At 45.8% G+C, this 13,872-nt stretch overlaps 1 protein-coding gene across 2 annotated transcripts in view; it reads right to left on the reverse strand.

The window, feature by feature from the left end:
- HECW1 (HECT, C2 and WW domain containing E3 ubiquitin protein ligase 1) overlaps nucleotides 1–13,872 on the reverse strand; it is a 331,172-nt gene that overhangs the window by 100,386 nt on the left and 216,914 nt on the right. For both annotated transcript variants that reach the window (XM_075586582.1, XM_075586583.1), the window contains one exon: nucleotides 13,326–13,401. In XM_075586582.1, coding sequence (XP_075442697.1) covers nucleotides 13,326–13,401 — 76 coding nt within the window. The remainder of the gene's footprint in view (nucleotides 1–13,325; nucleotides 13,402–13,872) is intronic.

The raw sequence follows: 13,872 nt of genomic DNA on the forward strand, positions 1-13,872 counted from the left end.
ACTTGAAAGAGCCATTCCTTTTATTTATTTTTTCAACCCTCCCCCTTTTTTTTTACCTGGATGGAAAGCAGGGGAGTCCCCAGAGCTTGAAACACTATTTTCAGCTCTGGGGACACTCTGCTTCCCAAGATCCCGCTAAAGCTTGCGCCAGTACCGTCCCTTCCTGGGGAAACATTATGGTGTGACGCAGGGACTTTACAGACCAGGAAGTACCAGGCCTACCTTTACCAGTTAGTATCTCAGGAACCAGGGGGTCCCCTCAAATTAATGTAGTTGAGCTCTGGCAATCCCCTGCTTTCCATCCTGGTAAAAACAAATTAGGGTCTTGTGGGTGGGACGGGGGACACACAGAGACTGCTTCTTTAACATGTCCCAGTCTATGAAAGTATCCCAAACATTCAGAAGAACATGCTGTAATAGTCACCCTAACATGGATATAGTAGTAAAAACGGAAGCTTTCATTGAATATGTGTAATGTCTGCAACAATGAGGAATACAAGTGGAGAAAAATCGTCATTCGTTTCTTCTACGATCGGTGAATCCCTCTCTCTCTTTGATGATTATTTACTGGAAATGCAAGCATTTTTAGCTGATGTGGTAATAAAAGCTTCTTCATTTTATCAAGTAAATAAAAACAAAACAACACCAAAACCTTAGGTACTGTAAATAAAGGTATATTAGGAGAGGTTTTTTTTTTAAAGTGCTCATTTGCACGTCATTACCCAGAATCCCTAGCTGGGAGACAATAGGGAAAATTAGGGTTGCAGACCTGTCTGAGACATGGGAATGTGCCCACAAGTGGCATTTTTATTTGTTGCATGGTGGAGGCTTTTTGTCACTTTTTTACTAACCATATGTTATTTTGTGTCTGCAGCCACTTCCAGCTTCACATTGCAAAGCCAGTATAACCAGCCTCCTACTGATGGGGCCCAAAAAGTTGAAACAGCTGTCTGTGAGTAGGGTTACTGGCTATGCACTTCTTTAACCGAGGCTGTGCTGAGAAAGCCGTGTAATGTGGAAGGCCTCAGCTTATTAAGAGCAGAGCGAGCGAGCAGGCGCTCATGCACAGTGACGTCACGTGCATGTAAGCAGGAGATCAATCTTGTCCTGCTAGAAGAAATTTGCGAGCGGGGGGGGCGTGTCAGTGGGACGGGGAGGGCGTGTCAGTGGGAAGGGAGGGCGTGTCAGTGGGACGCGGGGGGGGGGCATCTATTGCAGTAACATATATATATCCAAAAGGCCTCGTTCAGAGTGCCAGAGGCAGGAGTTGGAGGGCGGGCGTTCGGGAGGGAGGGCGATGTGTGTTCATCCTCCCAGCAGACTTTTTCAGGAGTTGAGGAGGCGGGGAGGGGGCTACACACGGCAGCTTAGGGATCCAAGTTGCAGCCTTGAAATCATTCTCAAGAATGATTTCATTGGCTGCCGAGGTCCCAGTGACGCTGCTGCAACTTCAAAAAACGTTTTTTTTGTTTATTGAAACTGTAGCCAGCGTCAACTCCGTACTTCGAAGACAGGGCAGCTGTAACCCTGACAACCAGTATTCAATTTGAATACATTGTGTCCCACGGCAACTCGCACGGCAGCACGCCCTCCCTCCGAAGCCAGCACCCTGAACGAGGCCAAAGAAACAAAAAGCAATGAAGTAGCGCCTCTAATATAACCTGAACACAAGCTAATAAAATGAAGAACTGATTAACCCTACCATGAATTCGTCTATTGGGGTGGTTTAATGATGGCCAATGGCAATACTAAAAACCTGTAATCTCAAAGGAGATAGGGTAGTACAGGGTTTCCCAAACTTTTTTTTCTGTGACCCGGTTATTTTTGAACTTCTCCTTCGTGACCCACTAAAAATGTTATCGCCTATACTGGCCTATAGGGCCTGCACAGACACACACACAGCCATTAATACACACACACACACACAAACACACACAGCCACTGATACACACACACACACGCAGCCACTGACAGACACGCAGCCACTGACAGACACGCAGCCACTGACAGACACGCACTGATACACACACGTAGCCACTGACACACACGCAGCCACACAGAGACACTGCTACACACACACACACACACACACTGATACAGACACTACTACACACAGACAGAGGGGGCCAGGGACTTTGGAGGGGGCCAGGGACTTTGGAGGGGGCCAGGGACTGGGTGGGTGGGAGGAGGGGGCCAGGGACTGGGTGGGTGGGTGGGAGGAGGGGGCCAGGGACCTCAGGAGGGGGCCAGGGACTGGGTGGGAGGGAGGAGGGAGCCAGGGAGGAGGGGGCCAGGGACCCTAGGAGGGGGCCAGGGACTTGGAGGGGGCCAGGGACTGGGTAGGAGGGGCCAGGGACATAGGAGGGGGCCAGGGACTTTTGGGAGGAGGGGGCCAGGGACTGGGTTTTGGGAGGAGGGGGCCAGGGACTATGGGAGGAGGGGGCCAGGGACTGGGTGGGGGGGCAGGAGGAGGGGGCAAGGGACTGGGTTTTGGGAGGAGGGGGCCAGGGACTATGGGAGGAGGGGGCCAGGGACTGGGTGGGTGGGTGGGAGGAGGGGACCAGGGACCTGGTGGGTGGGTGGTTTGGGAGGAGGGGGCCAGGGACTTGGGAGAAGGGGGCCAGGGACTATTGGAGGAGGGGGCCAGGGACTGGGTGGGTGGGTTGGTGGGAGGAGGGGGCCAGGGACTGGGTTGGAGGGGGCCAGGGACTGGGGTCGGAGGGGGCCAGGGACTATGGGAGGAGGGGCCAGGGACTGGGTGGGTGGGTGGAGGGGGCCAGGGACTGGGTGGGTGGGTGGGTGGGTGGGAGGAGGGGGCCAGGGACTTGGGAGGAGGGGGCCAGGGACTGGGTGGGTGGGTGGTTGGGAGGAGGGGGCCAGGGACACTTGGTAGGAGGGGGCCAAGGACTTTGGGAGGAGGGGGCCAGGGACTGGGTGGGTGGGTGTTTGGGAGGAGGGGGCCAGGGACTCGGTGGGTGGGTGGGTGGTTTGGAGGGGGACTGGGTGGGTGGGAGGAGGGGGTCAGGGACTGGGTGGGAGGAGGGGGCCAGGGACTGGGTGGGTGGGACTTGGGAGGGAGAAGGGGGCCAGGGACTGGGCGGGTGGGTGGGAGGAGGGGGCCAGGGACTGGGCGGGTGGGTGGGAGGAGGGGGCCAGGGACTGGGTAGGTGGGTGGGTGTTAGGAGGGGGCCAGAGACTGGGTCGGTGGGTGGGAGGAGGGGGCCCGGGACATTGGAGGGGGCCAGGGACTTTGGGAGGAGGGGGCCAGGGACTGGGTGGGTGGGTGGGATTAGGGGGCCAATGACTTAGGAGGGTGCCAGGGACTGGGTGGGTGAGTGGGTGGGTGGGAGGAGGGGGCCAGGGACATTTTGGGAGGAGGGGGCCAGGGACTGGGTGGGTGGGTGGGTGGGACTAGGGGGCCAGGGACTGGGTGGGTGGGATTTGGGAGGGAGAAGGGGGCCAGGGACTGGGTGGGTGGGTGGGAGAAGGGGGCCAGGGACTGGGTGGCCAGGGACACTTGTTAGGAGGGGGCCAGAGACTGGCTGCGTGGGTGGGAGGAGGGGGCCAGGGACATTGGAGGGGGCCATGGACTTTGGGAGGAGGGGGCCAGGGACTGGGTGGGTGGGAGGAGGGGGCCAGGGACATTGGGATTAGGGGGCCAGGGATTTAGGAGGGTGCCAGGGACTGGGTGGGTGAGTGGGTGGGTGGGAGGAGGGGGCCAGGGACATTTGGGAGGAGGGGGCCAGGGACTTGGGAGGAGGGGGCCAGGGACTGGGTGGGAGGAGGGGGCCTGGGACTAGGTTTGGAGGGGGCCAGGGACTGGGTGGGTGGTTGGGTGGGCATGAGGGGGCCAGGGACTGGGTTGGAGGGGGCCATGGGAGGAAGGTGGGTGGGTGGGAGGAGGGGGCCAGGGACTTTGGGGACTGGGTGGGTGAAGGGGGCCAAAGACTGGGTGGTTGGGTGGAGGGGGCCAGGGACTGGGTGGGTGGGAGGAGGGGGCCAGGGACTGGGTGGGTGGGATGGGGGGGCAGGGACACTTGGGTGGGAGGCAATGACTGGGTGGGTGACAGTGACTGGGTGGGTGGGAGACAGTGACTGGGTGGGAGAGAATCACTGGGTGACAGTGACTGGGTGGGGTGACTTACCTTGCCACCGGACGCTTTCCCCTGCTGCCCCCGATATCCCCTGCTGCCCCCAATATCCCCTGCTGCCCGGGATGGGAGGGGTGTTTGGGGGCATGGGAGATGGGCTCGGAGGGGGTGCCATGGGAGGTGAGCTTGGGAAGCTGGCCGCGGGGGGAAGCAGGCCGCAGTAGGAGCTTGTACTTCCCCCTCCGTCCCAATTAACGTGTGGGCCGCAGAGGAGCTGGTACTTCCTCCTCCGTCCCATGTTAGGAGCGGGGGGGAGGAAGGGAGCGGGCCCTGCGCATGCGCGCGGGACGGCGGGGGGAATCGCCGCCATTTTTTTATTTGAGTGGGGAGGACGGGAGACACCGCGCGGCCAGCCTCGCTGCGACCCGGCAATTTTGGTGCCGTGGCCCGGTGCCGGGTCGCAACCCACCATTTGGGAAACGCTGGGGTAGTACATATATTGTTTAAATAAACACAATACTATTTAATAAAGATAAAAAAAGATAAAAAATATAAACAATAATAAAACTCAAAATGTATAAATGCAATTGAAAAATTCTTCAAAATTGAATGAATAAAAAAACTTTAAAAAACCTCTGAAAAAACAAAGTCCCGTTCCAAAAGCAATGACATCCAGGTGTTTGCAGCCCGTTTCAAAGGGATCACTACTCCCTGAATTAATCTGTGAAAAAAGAAGAAAAAAACAGGCGCACACCTAGTGCATTAACGTAATAACATATAATTTATGGAACTTAAAATCAAGCAAATGCCCACTCACAAAAGTACTGTATAAATAAGCAGGTATGAGATTGGCTCTCATGTGCCAGCAACGCCGTCCGATTTGAAGTAATAGCGTCCTCCCGTGTCGCTCCTTCGTGTAACCGGATGGCCAGAAGTGAAGTCCTTCCAATTCGGTGTTCAGTGTATGGAGTCCCTCCGGGAACCAGCAGCTCAAAGATTCTTGTGCCGGCAACAGTATCACGGGAGAACAGGAACCAGTGTCGCACTACCAGCAGTACCAAAGTTCATAGGCAAGTGACGGCCTCAGTTAGACCACGCCCTACGCGTTTCGTCATCTCTGATGACTTCATCAGGGGTTACCCAGTAGACGCCCCTTCACAGTATTGATAGGGAGGTACTTGCAAACATTAAATAAATAACAAATTTACGATTAACCAATTTAAACAATTTCAATCACAATCACATAGTGTTATGAAAATATATTATGTGTAACTGTGATAATAGAATTAACGATATCTCTAAATGTGTGATGTGTGAAAAATTAATATGTGAAAAGTGATGTATGTGAATGTGATTAATATTATAAAATATATGTTTGAACTAATTAATATCTACATGTGTACTAAATGTGATTATTATGTGTTTAAAATAAAATTAATTTAATATAGACCATTTGTGAACAAAAACCAGATACATTAATATAGATGATAATAATACCATCCCATAGATTAACCACCAATATCCTTTTTATGTTACAATAGTGAAATTGATTTTTGAATAAACATAAGTATATGGTATATATATATATAAACAAAGACCCTTAATGACCAGACATATGACCGTAGCCCGGAGGGAATGCATCCAAAATCCTTATCAGTTATGGGCATAGAGTTCATTCCCCCTTCATATATGGGAGGGGATCGTTTCCAAAGACTATGTACAAGAGAAACATATTGGATGTACATTTTAGATACCACCTACCCAAAGGGACACAATGACCACATTGACATAAGTACCATAGTGTGATCACTCAAAATAATGGGTGTTCTTCCGGAGGTCTGGGTTGAATGCTTATGCATTCCCTGCGGGCTATGGTCATATGTCTGGTCATTAAGGGTCTTTGTTTATATATATACCCTATACTTATGTTTATTCAAAAATCAATTTCACTATTGTAACATAAAAAGGATATTAGTGGTTAATCTATGGGATGGTATTATTATCATCTATATTAATGTATCTGGTTTTTGTTCACAAATGGTCTATATTAAATTAATTTTATTTTATTTTAATTTTATTTTAAACACATAATAATCAGATTTAGTACAAATGTAGATATTAATTAGTTCAAACATATATTTTATAATATTAATCACATTCACATACATCACTTTTCACATATTAATTTTTCACACATCACACATTTAGAGATATCGTTAATTCTATTATCTATTAATTCTATTATCACAGTTACACATAATATATTTTCATAATAATTATTAGTTATAACAGCACATAATAGATTTAATTATTAACACATACATATATTATTTTTTATTTAATATATACAATTATATATACATACACATTATTTGCACCATACACTATATAGGCAAGCCATGTTTTTCTTCTGTTCTTGCTTCAAAATCATCTGCTGCTGCTCCTCTGGCTCCCCATTGGAATCAATAAACCTGGTATTCACACTGAGGGTTATACGTTGTAACATTGGGTATGCTTATTATGTGTACTTTATGGGTTAGAAAAATATGGTTCATTTATGTGGCATATCATTGTTGAGCTAAATATACTACCATTACAGTGCTTATATAGATATAAGTTAAATTTCTTCTCCAGATTCTGAACAGTTATGGGTCCTATTAAATAGAAACACCTGATGTTATTTAGATTCTGGTTACCAATCAAGTTTTATGATATACATTGAATTTATGGATAATGCAGGTATTGTAAGAATTACTTTATATATTCATTGTATTATACATCTATTCTTTTCAAATTCCCTATTCCTCTTTTAAATTCCCTATTTCTCAATTGTAATTGAAATCCTCAATTGTGATTGAGAATCAACAGCTGTCAAATTAATTGATGATTAAAAATAGTTCATTCATTGGTAAAAGTCTTTCATCAAAATCCAAATGCAATATCCTATTGTGTCCTGTTTTGGACTTATTCTTAATAGCTCAATTGGGTCCTCATAACACAATGTGATTGTGATTGAAATTGTTTAAATTGGTTAATCGTAAATTTGTTATTTATTTAATGTTTGCAAGTACCTCCTATCAATACTGTGAAGGGGCGTCTACTGGGTAACCCCTGATGAAGTCATCAGAGATGACGAAACGCGTAGGGCGTGGTCTAACTGAGGCCGTCACTTGTCTATGAACTTTGGTACTGCTGGTAGTGCGACGCTGGTTCCTGTTCTCCGTGATACTGTTTGCCGGGCACAAGAATCTTTGAGCTGCTGGTTCCCGGAGGGACTCCATACACTGAACACCGAATTGGAAGGACTTCACTTCTGGCCATCCGGTTACACGAAGGAGCGACACGGGAGGACGCTATTACTTCAAATCGGACGGCGTTGCTGGCACATGAGAGCCAATCTCATACCTGCTTATTTATACAGTACTTTTGTGAGTGGGCATTTGCTTGATTTTAAGTTTCATAAATTATATGTTATTCCGTTAAGTGCACTAGGTGTGCGCCTGTTTTTTTCTTCTTTTTTCACATATATATATCCATATATATCTATATATACAGCTCAACCCCGTTATAACGCGATCCATTACAACGTGAATCCGCTTATAACGCGATGCAAGCGCGGCTTCCAATTTTCGTATTTAGGAATACTTTACAACACGATTATTGGTATCTTAAATACTTTATTGTACAATGCATACAATTGTACATTATTTTTAACGCGATCCGCTTACAACGCAATTGTGATTCTTTGGAACCCAAGTACAGCGTTAAAAGGGGGTTGAGCTGTATATATATATAATATATATTCCCTCTCTCCCCCTCCCTTCCCTCTCTTTCTATCCCCCTGCTCTCTCTCCCCCCTCCCCCTCTCTCTCCTCCCCTCCCCCTCTCTCTCCCCACCTCCCCCCCTCTCGGCTCCCCCCTCCTCCCCCTCTCTCCCCCATCTCTCTCTCTCCCCCATTGGTCTCTCCCCCCGCGCTCTCTCTCTCCTCCTCCCACCGCGCTCTCTCTCCCCCCTCCCCCTGCGCTCTCTCCCCCCTCTCTCTCCCCGACCCTCCCCCTCTCTCTCCCTGACCCTCCCCTCTCTCTCCCCCCTTTCCCTCCTCTCTCCCCCTTTCCCTCCTCTCTCCCCCCTTCCCTTCTCTCTCTCCCCCCTTCCCTCCTCTCTCTCCCCCCCTTCCCTCCTCTCTCTCCCCCCCTTCCCTCCTCTCTCTCCCCCCTTCCCTCCTCCTTCTCCCCGTTCCCTCCTCTCTCTCCCTCCTCTCCTTTCCCCTCTCTCCCCACCCCCTCACTCCGTTTGCCCCCCCACCACTTCGTTTTACCCCCCCACCACTTTGTTTTCAGTTTCATGTTCCCCCCCCGTTTCGTGTCGCTACAGAATGATTTGATGCCCACAGAGACCTCGGCGGAGTAGGTGCATGGGACCCGCACCACCCAACACCCACACCCACCCCCCCTCACACCGACCCACCCTCGCACCGATCCCCCCCCCCCTTCATCTGATTGTATATGAATGGGAAAGCAGCGTTCCTGCGGGGGCTTCCCACTCTGCTGCCGTGTATATATATTATGGTTGTTCAGGCAATGTATATACAGTATGTTTGTGTCTGAAGAGCATGCAGTGAGACACTGATCCTGGTAAATAAGTGCCTCCCGCATCAGTGGCCCCAGTGAAGTTGACATCAATGAGGATGTGGGGCTAAAAACGAACTGAACATTTGAAAGCTTTTTCGTGCCGTCCCCCGTTTCGTGCCCCCCCCCGTTTTGTGCCCCCCCCCCCCGTTTTGTGTCATCCCCGTTTTGTGTCCCCCAGTTTCGTGTCCCCCCCTTTTCAGGGATCCCTGAAGAAGTAGCACCTCATAGCTACGAAACGCGTAGGATTATTCTTTGATTTTATGGTACCTTTTATGCCTCCTTAACAGCCCTATGACATATATATATATTTGTTCACTTTCTCCTCACAGTAGGGTTGTGTCTAATATTATATGCACAGTCTAATATGATATAGGGGTTGATAAACATTGTTGTTTCACTGATAGACATAGTCTTTTAACACATTTAAGTTGTTTTTTGGGTTGCACACTTATTCTTTTTCACACAACACACATTGTTGCAATGTGTCTCATCGTGGCCAGCGTGAGCACCTGCACCAGCTCAGCGCCACCCTGGACGCAGCCTAAGGGTGATTGATGCACAAGCAAAATCTCCCTCCTCTCTTTTTTTTTTAATGGTAAGGAAACACTTGGTTGATGGAAAAGAAAAAAAATAACTCCCCAAGACCTGCAATTTGAAACAGAATCAGCCACATCTTTTCTTTTAGCACGGATAGATTTGTTTAAGGAAGCCAATACGATTATTCAATTCTTCAGAAACTGTTATGTATTGCCTGGCTTTGTGAAACTGCCCCTTTAAGCAAAGTGTTTAAAAAGGCCTCAAACTTGTATAATTTAAATGGGTTATCCTTACTAGGACAAAAGTGTGCTAATGGCAGTGACACTTTTTTTTATAAACAGGCGAGTTACAAATGAAATGGGAAAAGATTAGGTGAATCCTTGAGAGAGAAGGATTTAGGAGTGCTTGTAGACAGCAGTTTTAGCAATAGTGCCCAATGTCAGGCAGAAGCCGCAAAGGCAAAAAATATCTTATCTTGCATTAAATGGGGAATGAATGGAAATGGAAGGTAAGACCACACCTTGAATATGGAGTACAGTTTTGGGCACCCATCCATAAAAAAACATTATGGAACTAGAAAAAGTGCAGAGGAGCGAACAAATTAATCAAGGGGAAGGTAAAATCTGATTTATAAGGAGAGGTTAGCAAAATTTTGATTTGTTTACATTAGAAAAGAGGTGTCTAAGAGAGAGTATGATAACTACAGTATATACAAATATATTCGGGGACAATACAAGAAGCTTTCAAAAGAACTATGCATCCCAAGGGCAATACAAACGACACAGGGTCATCCCTTAAGGTTGTAGGAAAGGAGATTTCATCAGCAACAAAGGAAGGGGTTCTTTACTGTAAGGTCAGATAACATCTGAAATTCATTACCCATGGAGATTGTGATGGCAGATACAATAGATTTGTTCAAAGAAAAGTTGAACAGATTTCTTAGAAAGAAAAGGTATACAGGGATATACCAAATAAGTAAACATGGGAAGGACGTTGATCCAGGGAGAAATCTGATTGCCATTATTTGGAGTCAGAATGGAATTTAATTTTCCCCTTATGAGACATTATTGGATGATGTTTCACTGGGGATTTTTCTGTGTTTGCCTTCCACTAAATCAAAATACTGTAAATACCAATATAGGATAAAGTACTTGTGATCTAAATCTAGCATAGATTAAACTTGATGGACGTACTGTATGTCTTTTTTCAACCTCATCGACTATGTACTGTAACTATGTAACATTTTACAAAAATGTGACCTGTATGAGTATAATAGTATTTTAAAGATGCAATCTGCAGTAGCCTCTTCAAACAAATATAACCATGCTTACTACAAAGATTGCTCTGCTTTTGTTTCTTTGGAAATTAAGCTTTTTAATGAGGGGGTGTTTTTTAATTGTTACCCCCCACCTGCCCCCATCTCCCTGACCTTATCAGAGAAGGAATAAATGGAAGGGGAGCGTGGGCTTTGCCTGTGCAAACTCTTGTTGAATATTTGGTTACATCAGATAAAAGTGAATGGCCCTCCCAAGTCTCAGCTCAAAATGATTACAAGCTAACTTAAAAAAAAAAACAATTTAAATACATAAGCACTGGATTTTTTGTAAAATTTGCATGTCAACCAGATTTAACCCCTTGTCCCTGTTATTACTACCATTTGGTCCTGTGACAGGATTAGCCCTTTAAGTTAGTTTGTGTCCCTTTTGTCCGCTGTCACTGTGTGTTCAACAAGAATTGACACTAACAAAACCCGTTCAGTCTCTCTACCTTATCTTTATTGGTTCTTTCATAAGGGCAGGGGGGGGTAAACAGGAGGAACCACTCCATTTAAAAACCGCTATTCCCTTCAATATGAAATAACGCTTGATTCCCAAAGGAACACAAGCAGCCAAACCAGACGCCAGTAAGATTGTTAAATTGTTGTTGCTTGTCAGGTACCAGGGATTGTACTTTTAAATGATACAGTGAGATAGAAAAACGAGCAATCTACAGACGCTTTAATACCAAATAATATTACAGCAAGCAACGTTTTTCCTAACAGGCCCAAAAATCACTTGCTAATTTGAAAATCGATGCAAAAATAAAAAATTCACAAGAAGCCCAATTGCAACTCTAGATAAATAAACAATTTCCCATTGTCTCTTGGTGTGTGGTGTCATTGCTCCAAATGCATCTCTTGTTTCAGAGACAGTAGGGGGTTTTAAAATGTCTGCATTATTCTCCTTTGGGTTTAAGGCAGCGTTATCCTTTTTGGTTTGCAAACGGAAATGGATCCCGTGTTTATTCGGGATACTTTTATGGTTCCTGAGTGGCAGCAGCTGTCCGTGTCTGACTGAAAGCCGTTTGCTGGCTTTGATGTGGCAGCCTGTTGACGGTATATCATTTAAAAATCAATGCAGACCAAAGAAACTTAACAGCATTGCACACAAATTGCTAACTTGGGAGATTCACACAGACTATGTTGTGGGACGCTGGAGAATGCGCTGTCTCTGTAGTTCACTAACAAGCCTATCAAAGCCAAATATTTACAGCTACACATGTGGTTAATGCTCGTTTAAATTCTCTTGTTACACTATATGAGTGTCAGTTATGAATAAGCATATGACTAGAAGAACTAATGACTTACAGATGACAGAACATTCTTTTTGAGTAACTTACATTCGGTTTGTTTGCTGTGTGCTCATTTGCATGTCATTACCCAGAATCCCTGGCTGCAGTGAGAGCATGGCATGCTAAGAGATAATGGGGCTGCAGACCTGTCTGAGACATGTGAATGTGCTCACAAGTTGTATTTGCTTTACCTTAAGGGGAATTATATATTCATTGTCTGTATAGTCGTCTATCCATCTGCTAATTCTGCAAAGCAATGCATGGGGTTTGTTCAACATAATATTATTGAATAACAGGTCGGTCGGTCTCTGCATTAATCTTTATATCAGTTATACTCAGCCAGGGATTCTTTGTCCAGCGAATGTGTCTTGACTTTCCATGGTGGAAAACAAATGATGAAGTGGTGTTGGTGGAAAATGTAACACTACAGCAAACCAATTATATTTCTGCATAACCTTCACGGTTAACGTCTAATTACGAAGGCAATTGTCAGTGTAAAGTTTACTAGCAACACAGTACAGCGCAACCCCGTTATAACGCGATCCGTTACAACGCGAATCCGCTTATAACGCGATGAAAGGGTGGCTCCCAATTTTCATATTTATGAATACTTTACAACACGATTATTGGTATGTTATATACTTTATTGTACAATGCATACAATTGTACATTATTTCTACCGCGATCCGCTTATAACGCGATGTGATTCTTTGGACACCAAGCACAGCGTTATAAGGGGGTTGAGCTGTAGTTAATTTATTTTTTAAAGCATTTTTATAAGAACATAATGCAGCAATCTTGCCCAGAAACCTATGTGAGTTTGACTCATGTAATGTTAGTAGCTTTCCCTCTGAGCATGTCTTGCTCTTTAAAAAAAAAAAAAGAAGTTTTTATAGTATTAAAAAGCAATAATCTCTAGTTTATGATGGTACCTGGGTAACCTTCAGACTATGCTGGGCTGAGCACCATTTTAACCTCGTGGACATCAGATTGTAAATATAAAAACAGCTCTGCAAAGGGCAAGAGGGGATCTCTTAACGTAAAAAAAAAAAAAATACAATGCTCCCGGAATACGTCGATCAATGCAAACTGCTGCTTTAAATGGATTTACAGGAACGCTATTGAAAAACTAATAGGCCACATTAAACAACTGGTTTATTAAAATATCTCGCTTGCGAGGCATTGCTCTCCACAATGTGATTTGTTTCATAACCGATTTTCACAGAGACTCTCCAACATTTAGCACATAGAACAGTTACCACTGTAGTCCCTCTTCTTCTAGTGTTGGATGGAGGTACTTCCAAGCAATTCCTATGGAAGTCCCCTAACCTACTGTATGCAGCTGACCAGACACAAACAATACTTTCTGTTTAATAAGTACAGCTGACTCATGTAGTGTCCCTGCTAAAAATAAGTACACTTCCAGAGAAGTACACTTGCGACCTGAGGATTTACCTGACAAAGTAAAACTGATGAGTCTCCGGCTTCCTTGTCCATGTGCTGTGTCTTCACTGTTGAGGTTTTTGAAGACCTGCAAGGAAAAAATAACGTGATGATATCAGAGTTAGTGATACAGCTTCCATCGGTGACTGAAGCCTTAATGAGTAAGAATCAATGACATACTTCCGCTGCATTGCCACTAGAGATGATAAAACCTGTCACAATCCGATCCGCACGTGCAAATCCCAAGGCAGATTGGGCATTAAAAAAATCTCCCCATCGGAATCTGCCGTCAGATCCGTTCCAGGCGGATTTTAGTGGAATCCGATATCAGATTTCATCTTAAACCTGATTCCAGAAATAGGGAGGTAGAGGTACAGAGAGAGTCTCAAGTTCTATATATATTCCCTCAAACCTCCATCCAAATAACATAGGGAGAGGCAACTGTGCTCAAAAAAGACCACAACTGAGGTACCTGGGAGATATGCAAAGTATATTTAAATGACTCAAGTCCCGGTGGATTCAAATTTTGGCGAAAATTTCCCATCTCTGATTGCCAGTA

This window comes from Ascaphus truei, chromosome 2 (genome assembly GCF_040206685.1).
Source record: "Ascaphus truei isolate aAscTru1 chromosome 2, aAscTru1.hap1, whole genome shotgun sequence".
Classification (NCBI taxonomy): Eukaryota; Metazoa; Chordata; class Amphibia; order Anura; family Ascaphidae; genus Ascaphus; species Ascaphus truei.